At 42.0% G+C, this 16,609-nt stretch overlaps 1 protein-coding gene across 1 annotated transcript in view; it reads left to right on the top strand.

Annotated features, from left to right (window-relative positions):
- Positions 1 to 1,591: 1,591 nt before the first annotated feature.
- LOC140911581 (tubulin polymerization-promoting protein family member 2) overlaps positions 1,592 to 16,609 on the top strand; it is a 31,586-nt gene continuing 16,568 nt past the window's right edge. Inside the window, exon 1 of the mRNA XM_073344899.2 lies at positions 1,592 to 1,753. Within this exon, the coding sequence (XP_073201000.1) occupies positions 1,746 to 1,753 (8 nt within the window). The 5' untranslated portion in view covers positions 1,592 to 1,745. The remainder of the gene's footprint in view (positions 1,754 to 16,609) is intronic.

Consider the following 16,609-nt stretch of genomic DNA (forward strand, 5'->3'; position numbering starts at 1 on the left):
ATCAGATGACGCTAAGAACTGAATCCTCAGGTGCTCTAAAACTCCACTGGGACTTTTCTGTCCCCAACCTTGGGGGCAGCCTCTAGCACTGGGCTGCTTTAAGTTACTCTGATTTGTAATAGACGCTTAGGAGCCATTTCAGCCATTCAGGACTGCCAAAGTATAGTGCATTCCAGCCACACAAACCCATGTCTCTGCCTGCCCCAACATCCACACTACACAGAGTTGCTGAGGAGTGGGGGCACAGAACAAGCTTTACTTGGGGGATTCTCCTGTGGCAGAGGAATTCCAGGTGTCCCTTTAAGTCCTCCTTCTTCCTCTGGAACAGCAAAACCAAAAGATATGTCTGACAAGTTTTTTGTGGGAGGTTCTATGGCCTGTGTAACACAGGAGATCAGACTAGAGGATCCCAGTGGTCCCTTTTGGCCTTGGAATCTATGAAAACTTGGAGTTAGACTGGGATGAGGGCCTAAAAACTACTTTTGAGCATGCTGGGTGGTGCAACTACTCAGAGGGGGTATAAACGTGTTAGTTAACAAAGTGTGTTGAAAGATGTATGCAGAATTTTGACATTTCTAGTGGAATATAGTTATATCTAGATGAACTGATCAGCTGGTAAATAGCACACCCGCTTAACGGGGAGAAGTGCCAGGGAACAGAGTGAGTGCAGTGCATTTCAATGACTATACAAACAATGAAATGCACACTTGGTCTGTTTAATGAGCAGCCTATTGTCTATCTTAAACCCTTTTTACAGGAGGTAATGAGTGAATGGACCTTTACTAGCATAAATTTCCTGTGGAAAGTCCTTTGTTCAGTTCAGACTGGTTTCCTGCCCTGCTATAAATTCACTAAATGAGTCAGCTTTACTAATATTTAGTGTTTTGTAAAATGCTTACTTTTAAAACACGGTGCGACTCATTTTTAAATTTAAGTGAGAGATGGAGACCAGAGAGGTGTTCATGGTGCGAGGCATGAACTATTGTAGTGTTCCAGAACTGTGTGGAAAGGACAGGTATGTTTCATATTTGTGATACAGTGTCATATGTCTTCTTTGTGTGTGAACTATAGCATTTGAAAGGGGCCAGTTTCTTGATATAATTCATGCAATATGTAAAACACATACATTATTTGCAAATATACAACACATTTTTTAATTGATGCATGGAGCTGATCAACAGATCACAATTACTGAAAACAATTGCATCAGCATGCATGAGTGATTCAATAGGGCAGTGTGTTAACTTTGTGCATCCCGGTGAGAAGGGTCCCTGTAGGTTCAGAGAAGTAAGTACACTTTGAGAACCTTTTACCAAAGTAAACCTTCAAAAACTTCTGAGGTTTGCCCATCACCATCATTAATCTGTAGCAAAACTGCAGCCCATAAGTCATTGTCAATATCATCCAGTATTCTGTACTTAGGGTGCATTTGACTTTCAGACACAATCCATAAATTCCTCAACAAATTTTGTGCCATCTTCTATGATTTATCATTTTAATGATGTCACAATTGTTAATATATTTAAGAATATATATCTAAGGCTGTGAAAATCTGACATGTTCCCATTGTTTCTGTCCAAAAAGATGGACGATAATGAACAGCTGTGTCTGAAGAACTCATGAGTACAGCTTTGGAAGCACTCACCAGGGAGCTGAAGAAAGAGGTAAGGCTTACTGAAGAAGGTTGCTAAGAAACAGATTTCAGATGCTTCCTGATTCTATGAAGGAGACACACCCAGAAGGAAATGATCAGGTAAGAAATTTTTTATTATCAGATGAAACAATCATATTATTATTGAATAAGGAAGTCTGAGTAATCAGGATTAAATCCTGTTAATAATAAATAAGAATAAGAATTTATAAACAATGATATAACTGGACAGCTCTGGAGGAGACAGGGCTCTGAACTTTCAACAAATCTTCCACTGTTATAGATTCAGCAGAGAATCACTTAAACAAGCTGCAAAGATGATTGGGCATGTTGTATTGATGAACATCAGGTGGAAAACCCACATTAACAGTCCACTTTGAGGCAAGAAGAATTCATGCTGTTATGACAACTGATGTGTGATATATGCAGGCATGCACTGCAGGACAGGACAGAGCTAAGTCAATCCCTGTTGTTTATAGCAAATTATATTCTCCTCTTCCAACTCAAGTAGTTTAAATTGGTGCAAAAAAGCTACCTCAAAGCTTTTAGCTAATCCCAAATATGTATTTCTTAATCCATACAATTTCAGATGACTTATTTGTTTCCATTATCCTTTCCAAAATTCTACTGAGTTGTATTCCTAAATATGGCAATCAGTTGCTGACTGTGACTTTACCTTGTTTCTTAATCATCTAATTTAAGTAGGTTTCAAAAACTGTTTTAATCTTAGGGTATAGAAGTTCAGAAATGCTACAAGCCAGTTTTTTAATATTTGATTCCCAAATACTTCTTTTTATGAAAACTTGGCCAGTCTATTTATCATCTCTGGATCCAGGGAACTTAACCTGTCAACAATTAAATGAACTGGAATAAAGATAATCAGGCATGATTTAGCAGAGTAGAACATTTCACAGAATAAATGGCCAATATGGTTTTGATTCCAATGTGCCTCAGTCTGGTTCTGCACGGATCATATTTACAGAGAAGAGCACAGTTAAGTTTCTGAGAAGATTTAATCCTTGGCTTCTATGAGTGCATCCTCTCTTGGATCTTCTTCTATCCAGTGGTGTAGCCAGCACGGGATATTTGGTTGGGCCCCAACCTCAGGTGGGTGGGCAATTACAGGAGGGAAGGAAGGACAGGAGGCTGGCCTCCCCCATCCCCTGCAGCCAGCCTTGTGGGGGCGACGGATGGACCTTCTGGCCAGAGGCTCCTCAGGGTCCCAGGCATGCACCTAGCTGCTCTCCACCGTGCATGGCTCTCGGCTCCCTTCCAGATCCCACTGCACCACACCCGCCCTGGCTCCCCCAGGTGGCAGGCCTACCTTTTTTGAAGATCTCCTCTACCGCCACCATCTGTCCACTCACTCACCCTCCTCCCAGTGGTGAATTAGCCACTGGGCTAATCTACGGCCCCAGAAAAAATTGGCACTCCTGCACCTTCTCTCGCTCTGCCTGCCTGGCGCTCCCATGGGGGCTTGCTCCACTCCACCTGCCCCACCGGTGTTCCAGCCTGGAAGTGGGGTCAGGGCATGGGGGCTTGCCCCACTCCGCCTGTCCATCTGGCGCTCCAGCCGGGGCATGCGGTTAGGGCATGGGGGCTTGCCCTTCTCTGTCTGCCCAGCCCCAGAAGGAGTGCCAGGTAGGCGGAGCGGAGCAAGCCCCCACACCCCAATCCCACTTCCCGACTGGAGAACTGGGCAGCCCCTTCACCTCAACCCCACTCCCTGTCAGGAGCGCCGGGCAGGCGGGGTGAAAGCCTCCGTATCCCAACCCCACTTCCCAGCAGGAGCGCCTGGCAGTTGGGTAGACTGGGGCAAGTGCTGGGGCCAGAGCAGATCTGGGGCTGGGGTGCTGGGCATGGATGATAAGTGGGTGGGCCACGGCCCTCCCAGTCCCTCTCATGGCTACGCCCCTGCTTCTACCTCACAGACTGTTTCTTCTCCTCTCTTCCTTTCTCCTGGAAATAAAGAGAGTGGTCACTTTGGATGGGCTATTACCAGCAGGAGAGTGAGTTTGTGTGGCAGGGGGGAGGAGGGTGAGAAAACCTGGATTTGTGCTGGAAATGGCCCAACTTGATGATCACTTTAGATGAGCTATTACCAGCAGGAGAGTGGGGTGGGAGGAGGTATTGTTTCATGGTCTCTGTGTATATAATGTCTTCTGCAGTTTCCACAGTATGCATCCGATGAAGTGAGCTGTAGCTCACGAAAGCTCATGCTGAAATAAATTGGTTAGTCTCTAAGGTGCCACAAGTCCTCCTTTTCTTTTAACTATCATAAGATTTTTTAAAAATTCCAAATGTATATCTATATGAAATTGTATATATTTGATAGTATTTCTAACCCTTTCTTGTGTCATTTGTCTTTTTAGATTTTAGGGAAATGGGACCCTGATCCTGGCTGATGCCCCTGGGTGTAATTGTAATACAAATATTTCATAATAATAACTAGCTTCTCTTATAAGATTTTCCACTGTGGCAAAATTGAGGACACTTATCCATTCATAACTGGACCAAGACCAAAACTCATTTCCCCAAGGTCACTAAACAAGTCCTATTTTCAAAAATGCCTACATCATGTATGCACATTCTATAGTTTTACATCTGGACAACTTCATACTGGCAAGCTAGTTGTGGAAGGCTCTATACCCATTGCCATGACTTTGAGTCATCCATTCCCCCAATTAAGTAGTATTCTTAAATCATTTAGATATTGCTGGATGAGTTTGTAGTACATTTAGCCACGAACAAGGTACAATTTTAAGATATTTGTTAGATTATAAAACCCCGATATATCTAAAGGTTTACAATGTGCAGCAATTATATATACTAGATTAGAAGTGATGTATTGTTTGTATGAGTACAATTATTTTAAATAGATTATTTTAAAAATTCTCCTTTCAAAATGAATGGCAATGTTTCTCTCAGTGTGTGTCCTCATGAGACTTGTCAGAGCTGATGCAGGTTAATTTTCCTTGCCTGTATTCCAGGAAGGTATGTTTCCATGCATGATAATCCTGTGGTGGAGATGGGGAGCCCATTATTTTGTTTGATGGATACTGTTGCCCCCTGGAGGGAAATTCTCAATTATCGCAATATTAGAGTGAATCTTAAATTAAAACTTAGAAATGTTCTCTATTGTAAACAAAATATCCCCATTGGCAATTAAAAATATTGTGATTTTAATTAAAAGGGCTTATGAGCTTAGAAATAACTGATTTCTTACTATGCTAATTATTTTTTGTACATTTGCTGTTTGGATTTGCAAATTACTTGACAGTAAAATTTAATTGCTTTTTAAGGGATCAGAATATTTAATTTATGTATAATACTTGGGAAAGCAGAGGGCTTTTTGAACAGTGTAGCTAATCAAAGTAGTAAGTGTGAGTGTATCCACATGCACTATGGGTGTGTTCTTGCATAACACCAGTGTTGCACATGTACATGTGAGGAAATGGGATGAGCAAGGCAGAGAGATCAGGGCAACCCAGCCCTGGATAAATGACTGTACTACTGTGTAACTGCTAAGTTTTTCCTGACTGGTAGGAGGACGAAGGCCAAAGGGTACATGTAGCTAAGCACCTTGCTTTCATGCTGGGGATCACACTTCATTCTGTCTCTCCTCAGACGCCCATTTAAAACCCCATCCCCATCTCTTTTCCAGCATGTGTTCTTGTGATTAGGAGCAGCATTGTACTTTATATAGAAAGGCCATAGAAATGGGTGCTATGAAGGAGCAACTTGTGGTTGTATTGAGGGAGGAGTAATAGACTACACATGTTAAAAGTTTCAGAGTGGTAGCTGTGTTAGTCTGTATCAGCAAAAAGAACGAGGAGTACTAGTGGCACCTTCGAGGCTAACAAATTTATCTGGTCAAAAGCTTTCGTGGGCTAAACCCAACTTCATCAGATGCATGGAGTGGAAAATACAGTAGGAAGATATATCTATACAGAGAACATGAAAAGATGGGGGTTGCCATACCAACTCTAACGAGACAAATCAATTAAGGTGGGCTATTATCAGCAGGAGAAAAAAAACTTTTGTAGTGATAATCAGGATGGCCCATTTCAAACAGTTGACAAGAAGGTGTGAGTAACAATAGGGGGAAAATTAGCCTGGGAAAATAGTTTTTAATTTGTGTAATGACCCATCCACTCCCCGTCTTTATTCAAGCCTGTTGGCATACTGTGGGGCCATGCGGGTACCCATAGCAGTGCCACTGACTTGAAGATATACATTGCTCCCAAATGTGAAATAATTGTGGGTGAGGACAAAGTCACAAAGTTCAGCCACCAGGTTTGCCATGACATTATTGGGGATACTGTTCCTGATGGCTTGTAGTCCATCTTTGTGTGGAATGTTGGTGTAGAGAGCTTCTACATCCATAGTGGCCAGGATGGTGTTTTGTGGAAGATCACCAATGGATTGTAGTTTCCTCAGGAAGTCAGTGGTGTCTCGAAGATAGCTGGTAGTGCTGGTAGCATAGGGCCTGAGGAGGGAGTCTACATAGCCAGACAATCCTGCTGTCAGGATGCCAATGCCTAAGATGATGGGGTTTCCAGGATTTCCAGGTTTATGGATCTTGGGTAGCAGATAGAATACCCCTGGTCGGGGTTCTAGAGGTGTGTCTGTGCAAATTTGTACTTGTGCTTTTTCAGTGAGTTTCTTGAGCCGATGGTGTAGTTTCTTTTGGTAACCCTCAGTGGGATCAGAGGGTAATGGCCTGTAGAATGTGGAGTTAGAGAGCTGCCTAGCAGCCTCTCGTTCATATTCCGACCTATTCAGGATGATGACAGCACCTTCTTTGTCAGCCTTTTTGATTATGATGTCAGAGTTGTTCCTGAGGCTGTGGATGGCGTTGTGTTCTGCACGACTGAGGTTATGGGGCACGCAATGCTGTTTTTCCATGTTAAAAGTGCAGATCCTTCTCCCCCGTCCTCCTACCCTTGGCGTGAAATCCTGGCTACACAAAACTCCCACAGATTTCAGTGGGCCAGAATTTCACCTCCAGTTTTCGATTTTGATGCCTAGATACTAATATGCATTAGGGTGCATTTGGAATGTCAAAGAGAAGCCATCATAGGTCACAAGTTCAAATTGGCCCCAGATCACTTTCACCATGGTTCCCTAGCACTCTGGATCAAATCTGAACCAGTGACCTAATTCCATAGCTCATTACTAATGTCCCTACTCATGCAGTGAGATACTCCTCAATGTGTGTAAGGGTGGCAGAATCTAGCACTAAATATTTAGTTATTGAAAGCATCACTGGTATAAATTAAGTTGTATAGTGCTAATTTGTATGCATATTTATTTTTATATGTTTCAATTGCTCCCTTAATTTACATCAGTAATTTGAGAGGTGCCTTTCTACAAATACTGTAGCTCTTAGTCTTTTTCTCACACTCGCAGTGTTTCTCCCTGTTGGGTATATACCTTACTCCCGACACTCTTGTTGTGTGGGATGTTGAAGATTAGCTCTGTGGGCTTTCTGCCACAGAGACCATTACAATTCTAGGGGTTTATTGTGATTGTGAAGAAATCAAATGTGTTTTAGTCCAAGGAGGATCAGGACTAACTTTTTTCTATATTTTGTATGTAGGTATGATAGTAAAGGGAAGTAAAGTTCTCTGAGGTGATATATTAAGGACCTTCTCTTTTGCCTTCAAGTGCTGTTTTTTATTTGAAGACCCTAGAACAGCTGTTTACCAAATGGTGGGTCCCAACCTACCAATGTGTCACAGGAAGGTTCTAGATAGGTTGCCACATCCAGGGCCTGATGAATCTGAGCCCTGGCCTAGCATACATACAATTCTCCTGGCCCAGTGCAGAGGGGATGCTCCAGGCAGGGTGGGGTGGGAGTAGAGAGGAAGTCTGCCATGCAGTCACCCTGCAGTGGCATGTCCCATCCTTCCTCCTCCGAGTGTTGTGACCTGGTGTCCAGAGTCGCAGTGTCACTCAGGTTTAGCATGGCTGCCTTTCCACCAGATCTGAGTGAGTAGCATTGAACCCCATGCGCCAGGTCACCATGCAACTCAGTTAAATTCAGCCTGGCCCCCCTCCATCATGACAGAGGGGTGGCTGGGCCTGACCTGAGTGATGCTGTGAACCCTTGCATCAGGGTTGCAATGCCTGGAGTGGGGAGAAGGGCCCAGCCCTGCAGGACAGGAGATGCTGTTGCAGAGTAAGTGTAGGGTGGGCTTGCTCTCCAAGGTCCATCCCCCTCAGAACCTGGCCTCTGCACTGGACGGGATTAGGGTTATGGTGTTGGGGTGGAGGGTGCATATATGTAATGGTGGATCACAAAAAAAGACACTCTGCATTTGGTGGGTTGCCTGAGAAAAAAGTTTGGAAACCACTGCCCTAGAAACCCTCTATCTCTGGGAATTCATTTTCCTCCTCCATCCAGTTTGCATTCCATCCTAGCTCTTCAAGTGATTCACATTAATGTGTGTAACCTGTATGCAGAGCTTTAGCCAAGAATGAGTGCATGCTGAATTTCAATGGTCCTCAAAGGAAGCTGAGTGACTATCATAAAATCCCTGAAAAGCACATAACTCAATGTCTGTTAGAAACTGCAAAGTCACATACTTATTGTAGCTGTTCTCTGTCAGAAAGATCAGTGCCACATCCTACATAGTCAGGTTTTAGAACAATTTATTTACTGTAATATCAATTAAAGTGGTTTCCTTCGTCAAGGATTAAATACAATTCTCATTCAATTCTTAGGTCAGAAACCAGGAATGTGTAGTTGAGCCACTCACAATACGTATCCTAACTGAAGAAAAGGATTAATTTCAGTCCTGGGATCTTTTTGCTCTGCAACATAACTCAGCTAAGTCAATACACAGCAGAATATATAATTTTCTTGAGGACACACTAATGGCTTTAGTCATATCATATGGGATAATATGCACACACACACACATCACTTCATTTATATAGGTAACACATAAAGTAAAAATGGGAGTTCATGCAGTAACATGTAAACCTGTGCAAACTATCTTTACTGTTCCTTCCAACATTCTAGCCTTACAAATAGTGACAAATGCAGTTTAGTGAAAAACATTGCACCTACAGTTGTGCTAGAGACTCCAGTTGTGACCATGTTTGGTTTTCAGGGAAATATTGAGCCTGCATAAAACCTGACTTCTGACATTAATGCACAGAAACTAGGTTTAGGACTGGCAGTCTACTCAGGAAAGAAGCTGAAGGAGTATTACAGAGGTTAAGGCTGAACTACATTGTCAAAGCTATGTGTAGGATTGGACTGTTCAGCTAAAAATCGAACACTAAAGTGATATATCTAAAATAATGCTTAACCCTCATACAGTTCTTTTCATCCAGAGATCTTAAAGCACTTGACAAAAGTGGGTAACCATTATGGTCCCTATTTTATAGATGGGGAAACTGAGGAACAACCGTGAGATATTTTGCCCAAGGTTACACACCAAGCCAATAGCATAGCAAGGTATATAACCCAGGTTTTCTGACTCCTCATGAGGTGTCCCATATATTATATCACATTGCTTCCATAGGTATGTAAGAAGTTTTAGTACATTACTTATTCATTGGTTAATCTTATTTTCAAAATAACATTGCTTTAGAAAGGGGATGAAAATATTCATTTCTATTTCAAATGTTTCTTTCTATTCAATCTTCCAACTTAAGAATGAATTGTTCACTTTGGCCACCGGGAAGACTTAGGCTGTCTATATCAATATTAACTGGGTAATCTTCCTACTTTCTGATTCCTTTCTGACCACAAAATGTGAACTCAAATAGGCCCTAAAGCAGCATGAAAAACAAAACCTGTTTCTTCTTCATTCCGCGTGGTATTTACAGTTTTGGATATGAACAAAGTATGTTCCAAAAAGGCGTTAATTGTCGTCAGTTACAAATACCACAGCAGGAAGGAGAACTAGCTGTTTCTTTTGTTTGTAATAAAGGGTGAGCAGAGCCACAAACCGAAGATTTAATGAGAAAAAAAATTTGTAAATAATAGAGAAGAGGAATTCTAAATTGAAATAACCACATGCGGACTGCAGTACTAGCCTGAAATGCATTGTTGAGGTGATGTATGGTTCACATGAGGTGAGCTCTGTTTTGTCTACTGCTGCAAATAGATGGGTGGAAAAATGTAACTGGTATGTATGTGCACAGAGGAGTCTAGCAAGGCACTGTAAAAATGGGCAGTTCTTTAGCATTATTCCTCTCCTCCCCCACCCCCCGCAGGTACATTTTTTTTTTAGGATTTGCTGACCCAAAAACATTCTGAACAAAGTGCACCCGTAATCCCTTCCTCAACAGAGCTGAAAGACGATACACTGTAGTATATGGTAGAATCCTCCTATCACAAGGGCTAATCTTCTCATACAAACAGCCCTGAACCCCCTATGCAACTATTGAAGTCTAAGTTACTAAGGCTGACCGCAGACAAACCATGCAGGACCCATGGAAGGAGACAAAGACTTCCAATAAATTTCCAGTGGTTTGATGTAACAGCTGCTTCAGTGCATAATACCATTAAACTTCAACCACATAGGTTACTGATTTTATTTTTTAAGATTACTTAATAGGCAGGTAATATAATTTCTGGTACAGTTTCCAGCCACAGATTTTTGCAAAACAAAATTTTAAAAAATCAGAAGTAAAGGGAAAATGTCTACCCTCATCAGCACTGATATAAATCCAGACTTCAGCTAAATTGCTTTGGATTTGCATTGGTGAAACTGAGAGCAAAATTGTCTGATCTTTTTTTAATGTTACAAACATCTGTGGTAAAGTATCAAAAATATCATTAAAAATGTGCCCAGATTGTTTCTCTTGTTCTCTACATAACGATAAGGAAGAAACTTATTTTCTCAATTGTTTTGAAACCAAGTGCACTTCCGAATTACTGTTATGGCAAAAAGTGCTTATGGTTTAAACCATTGGGATCATTGATGTATAAGTATTAAGTGTTGAACTCCCCATAGACATAATTAAAGACCCTATGCAGTAGCCACATCCAGAGTTGTTAAGGATATTATTTAGGGTAAATCACTCTTCTTTGTATGGCAGCTGAAGCTCTGAGATTCCTTTGGATGTAGAGCAGCTTCATTAAGGGAGGATATATGTCCAGGTTGACCTTTCCAGACTATGTTATCTTCATGAGTAACCTTGGACTAAGACTACGGGTATGTCTACAGTTAAAACGCTACAATGGCACTGCTGCATCACTATAGTGCTTCAGTGTAGACACTACCTACGCCAACAGGCTGTAGCTAGGTCAACAGAAAAATTCTTCTGTCGACCTACTGCTGTCTACATGGGGATTTAGGTTGGTTTAACTATGCTCCCCAAGGGTGTGAGTTTTTCACACTCCTCAGAGACACAGCTATGCTGATATAACTTGTCAGTATAGATCAGCCCTAAGGGTTTCCCTTGTGTAAAACTCAGGGGACTGAATAAGAAAGAGGACACTGTGTGTTAAGTAGTGGGCCTTGTGGAAGGCAGAGACAGAGGTGCAAGATAACTGCTTCAGGGGACAGGGCAGAGGTGCCTTGCCAAAGGGCTTGTCTTCATGTACAACATTACAGCGGCACATTCAGTGTAGTTAATCTACTTCCCCAAGAGATGGTACCCATGTCTATGGGAGAAGCTCTCCCGTCAACATAGCACTGTCTACCCTGGGCATTAGTGGATAACTACATGGCTTAGGGGGGTATATTTTTCACATCCCTGAGTGACGTAGTTATACCAATATAAGTCTGTAGTGTAGAAGGGAATTTCCCATTTGCCATCTGTTATCACCCCGTTCCAGGGCACAGGATTTGTGCACTTTTGTAAATTAATGAATGACACTAAGAAAACACGTGACGCCACATCACTGATTTCTCTTCCAAACAGGAAACTGATCTTGAAGCCCTCAAATTCTGCCTCTGCTCAGTAAATAGGCGACATTATTTAAAAAGAAATATTTTCCTGGGCCAGACTTTATGCTGTTCCTTCATGTAGTTGTTGTTCTGAGTGGTATGGCTAATGCTATTAGGCACAGATCTCCAATTCAACTGTCATTTTTATAATGAGCCAGTTGATGTCTTTACCCTACTGTAACAGTTTAAAATGCTGTCTGTGTTCTACTGAGCAAGGGTGGCAGGCATTGAATTTGGAAGGTGTTTTATCATGCAACACGGTAGGTTAATTAGAAAACTTCTTACATTAATAGTGAGCCTAATTAATTTCACTCTTTTGAAGAGAGCACTGATTACATCTGGAAAATGTCTGATAACCCCAGTAGCAAATGAAAGGTAATTTAACACAAGGTCACTGTAGTTTGCAAAGTAACATGGCAGCAGTACATTATGCTGACATCTGAGACAGTTGGCTGGGATTTGGGAGTGGCATGTCATGGTGGTGAAAGGCTTATTCACTTCAGTGCAGCCTTGTTGCTCTGGATAAAGTATTTGTGTTTCCAGAGTCTAGCAACTTGCATGGAATTTGGAGGGAGGAGGACAGCTTGCAGGAGGGGGAAGAGTTTGAAGGAAGCAACAGGAAATCTGTCTTTGTGCACATGGCTGGAATGGTTGCTGCAGTTGCAGCATTTCTGTAGTTTTACACTTCTACCCTTCAGTTCATGGGAAATATTGTGCACTGCAGGTGACTGACTTATTCCATTTACAAGCAAGAAAAATATAACTGATCTTGCACGCAATAAAGCACAGACAGAAGGTTGCTCACTTGAGCAGACCTGTTAACTTCAATGAGCCTGCTCAAAATAGCAAAGTCATGCAGACGTACAAGTATTTACAGAATAGGCCCGATAGTAAATGTGTCAGGGCCACTTTTCTCAGGCCTCCTTTTTTCACTCTGCCAGTGGAGATAGGAGGTATGGGAAGAATTCCTTCAGTGGGACTCAGTGGGAGATCTGTGATGGAACCAGAAGGGGATGATGGCAGGGTGCCCCTGCATTGAAGCAATAGTATAAATGCTCATGACAGAGAGGTCGGTCTGATTCAGACCTCATTGCTTCAGAAGCCTCCATTTATATCAGCACTATATAGGAGCATGCAGGGTCTGTATGGCTCTTAGATATTTCTGCTGTCCAGCCATCCCAAATCCACAGATGCAGAGATTACATCTATTACTGCCCCTGCCTGCAGCCACATTTTTGTGCATCATCATGTCAGTGCATATACCTGAGGAGCTGGCCCTTTAACTTTTCAAAGAGAGTCTTAAAATCATTTTGCAGGTTATTTTTTAAGTAATAAGTGATTTTCAGTTGTGATTTAGTTTTATATTTGGATATGATTTTCCATGTCTGTAATGATCTGAAGTCTTTTAAGGCTGAGTTTTTAAGTAAGGTGACTAGAACACTGTGAGGATTGGAGGGGCTGAGTATATTACCAAGACAAGCCCTGCTGACTCAGAGCCTCCAGCAGCAACAGATATTAGCCCATGTGGTGGAACCTGAAGGGAATTCTAGATGTTACTGCCCGTCCTGTCAGGGGTTTACTGTCATTGGCACTTTTTGTGCATGTGATGAAGCAGAGGGCTCTGCCAGCTTCACATACACAAGGCTGAATTTGGATCCAAGGAAACTATTTAATATCTAGTTTGTAATCCAAAATCAGAATTTAGAATCCGTTTTTGGATTTGGAGATTGGCAAAGACCAAACTGATGATATTCTGCTGCGGTACCAGGGAAAGAGGTAGTGTGCTTAATCTTATGCAGATGGGAGAGCACCAAGCCACCACCTGTGAAACTCAGTAATGTCTTGGAACATGACCAGGGTATTAATAATAGGCCAGAAGTACTGGAACTCCTCCCCATTTCCAGTGCTCACTAATCTGCATACTGTACAAATCCTCAGTGGGCAGATGAGTGAGGGAACGGAGGACTTAGTGATTATGTGTTTATATAGTTTGTAAACCACAACATTTGGTCACCTGCATGAGTCTTCCCTTCATTAATACAGTTTAAAGAGGTTCTACCATAGGTTTTTAAGGCTGGAAGGGACCATTATGATCATCCAGTCTGCCATGCATTATACAAGCCAGAGGTATTCATCAAGTACAATTCTTTTGTATTGAGATTTCTGAAATTCTTCAGGGAAAAAATATTCTAGAGCATTAAAGTTTTTAAAGCTGTTCTGTCTTCCACGTGTGTACATATCTCCCATTAATCTCTATAGTGTTTATGCATGCATAGGTACCCACATAGTCTGGGGCTAACCTCTGCTGTCCTTTATTCATACAAATAGTCCCATTGACATCAAGTTTGAATGCGTACCATGAATAAAGCAAGGATTTGGCCCCATTTATAAATCTTCACCCCAGTTCATATATATTTTTATGCTTTCAAGCCATGTGCAGTTAAGAGTATAAAATGGCTGTGTGTGGAAAAGAGGTCCTGTTTTCCCAAAATGCCAGGTGTTTTCTCCTACCAATTAGGAGATGATGTTAGCACCACAATGAGGTTTTTAATTTAATTTGGGATGGAGGAGTTGATATAATCCCTATCCCTAAAATCCGCTGCCCTCCCGCCATACCTGACATTCCCATTGTTGCTAAGAGGACTGAAGGCCTGGATCAAAGGTGGTGCTAAATACTGAATTATTTATCTTGAAATTGATACTAAAAATCCAAGTGTCAAAGAAGCAAAAGATACTTCAGGGGCAGAGAAGTTTATATTTATATCCTGTTTCCATGAAGGAACCAGCGGCTGAAATTGACAGTTGAACCGTTGTGCTCACGTAGAGCATGTGAGTGTGTGTATTTCTGCTAATAAAACCAGCATTCCCCTATAATTAGGAGTAGCAGATGGTGAGATCCTGAGCATTGTGTACCACAAGCATGGGTTCATACCTGTTCCTTTCACAAAAATAGGAATATATATATATATATATGTGTGTGTGTGTATGTATATATATATATTTTGCCTCAGGTTCTCTGTTTTTGCACACGATTCACCTAAGATGGAAACACAGGGCTTGATTGATATCAGCTTTAAACAAGCTGGGTTTTGGTTTTTTCCACCCCCCCCCCCCTTAACCAGACCTGTAAAGCAGTCCCAGGCTGTGGCTTCAGCAACCGGCAGAGTGAGGCCAGCTGAGTTGTGTAGACTCCCACAAAGGGTGTCTTGCTTCCGGCAGATGTCCCAGATACCAGGCCATTCAATTCCACCACAAAAATAGTTGCGTAAAATATTGTGTGTTCTCTCTGACCTGACAGTGATGGGACTGTTCTGCTTAACTGGGCTTGTGGAAATATCCAGAATGAGCTGTGGCTTATGTCCAGTAAACCTCTCTTCATGGTGCAGCAAAATGCCTATCTGTTAGAATGAGAAAGGGAGAGGATGTGTGGTTCCCTGGCCCCTTTTAATGTTAAACTTTAAAAAATTCGGGTTTGTGTTCCTAATTGACACTTTTTATGTTGGTTGCCAGAAGGGATAGAAGAAAGGAGGAAGGAGCCAGGGAATTTGTGTTTCTGGTACATTTTGGGACTGTTGCAATGTCTTCAGGAAAATTAGAACAGAGAGGCAGATTCTCAGCTGGTGTAAACTGGCATAGAGCCAGTGACTTCTGTGCAGCTGTGCTGATTTTCACCCTCTGAGGATCTGGCCCACGAAGAATTTTTAAAATGAAGCAGAGTATTTTGCATTTTATGTCATGAAATAAGGAGGAGATAAGAAGTAATAGCAAAGATTCAGCCACTTGAGCTGGACTGATTTCTTGGGGCTAGAAGACGGCTGATTCTCTTTAACATTGCTTTTTTTTCTTCACTGCCCTGTTTCTAATCTTATGCCTCTTTATCTGGTCTTTGCTGGGAGCAGGGACTGTGTTAGACTAACATGGATTTCCGAGGAACTCTGAGTACCTTTTTGTCCAAATCATATTACCAATTATCCCCAAATGCACAGAAAAATCCTTATTCACATTGGTCAGTGAAAATGTACAAGACCCCAGCTTTTCTACAAATATTCTGCTCCTAATGTGGACAAGGCTTTCCATTCTGCTTGCTGGATTTCATCTTACTTTATCTGAATTTCAGAACTCATCCCTGTTGCCTAGGGTCTCATTCACCACTGCCTTGCACCATATGATGTCATTTACATAGGTGCAAATTAGACTGCACAAAGTATGAATGACTCCACGGGATACAAGGCTTATTTCCTCCCATCTTCCTCTCTTGCTCTCATATTTCCAGAACTATGCTAATCTTTCTCCATGTGGTTAAGCTCATCTCTTTCCATGGGCCAAATTCCAGTTGGAGCTGATTTGGCTCCCTGTCTGTGGAAGTGCATAGTTTTTTAAAGTGCCTTACTCCAGCCAACCTTAAACAGAGAGCACTACGCAGAGCTCAAGCTCTTTTCTCTCAGGACATCTCAAACTGGGGGTGAGTCTCAATTTTGCTTGAGTTGTACTTGGTTCAAGAGTGGAGCGGGGCAGGAGTGTAGAGGGGATTTTGTCATATCTTGGCATCTCCCCATATTCTTAGGCAATCTGTGGGCCAATTTGACTATTAGTGTAAAATAGAATATCATTGGTATGCTCTAACTTCTCACTCTGCTGCAAAGGTCCAACCACCTGTTCCTGCTATGCTGGGGGCTGTGAGGATGGGTGAAGGAGAGCTGACTGTGATACTGCAATAAATTTAATATTGGCCTCAATCCTATGCACAGGGATGGATTGGGGGGTGAGGGTGGGGAAATAGTTGTATAATCCAGCTGTATCTATATCAGTAATCAAGTTTTTGGAAATTATTATTATTATTACATAAGAACATAAGAATAACCATACTGGGTCAGACAAAGGTCCATCCAGCCCAGTATCCTGTCTGCTGACAGTGGCCAATGCCAGGTTCCCCAGAGGGAGTAAACCTAACAGGTAATGATCAAGTGATCTCTCTCCTGCCATCCATCTCCACCCTCTGACAAATAGAGGCTAGGGACACCATTCCTTACCCATCCTGGCT

This window comes from Lepidochelys kempii, chromosome 5, assembly GCF_965140285.1.
Source record: "Lepidochelys kempii isolate rLepKem1 chromosome 5, rLepKem1.hap1, whole genome shotgun sequence".
NCBI lineage: Eukaryota > Metazoa > Chordata > Testudines > Cheloniidae > Lepidochelys > Lepidochelys kempii.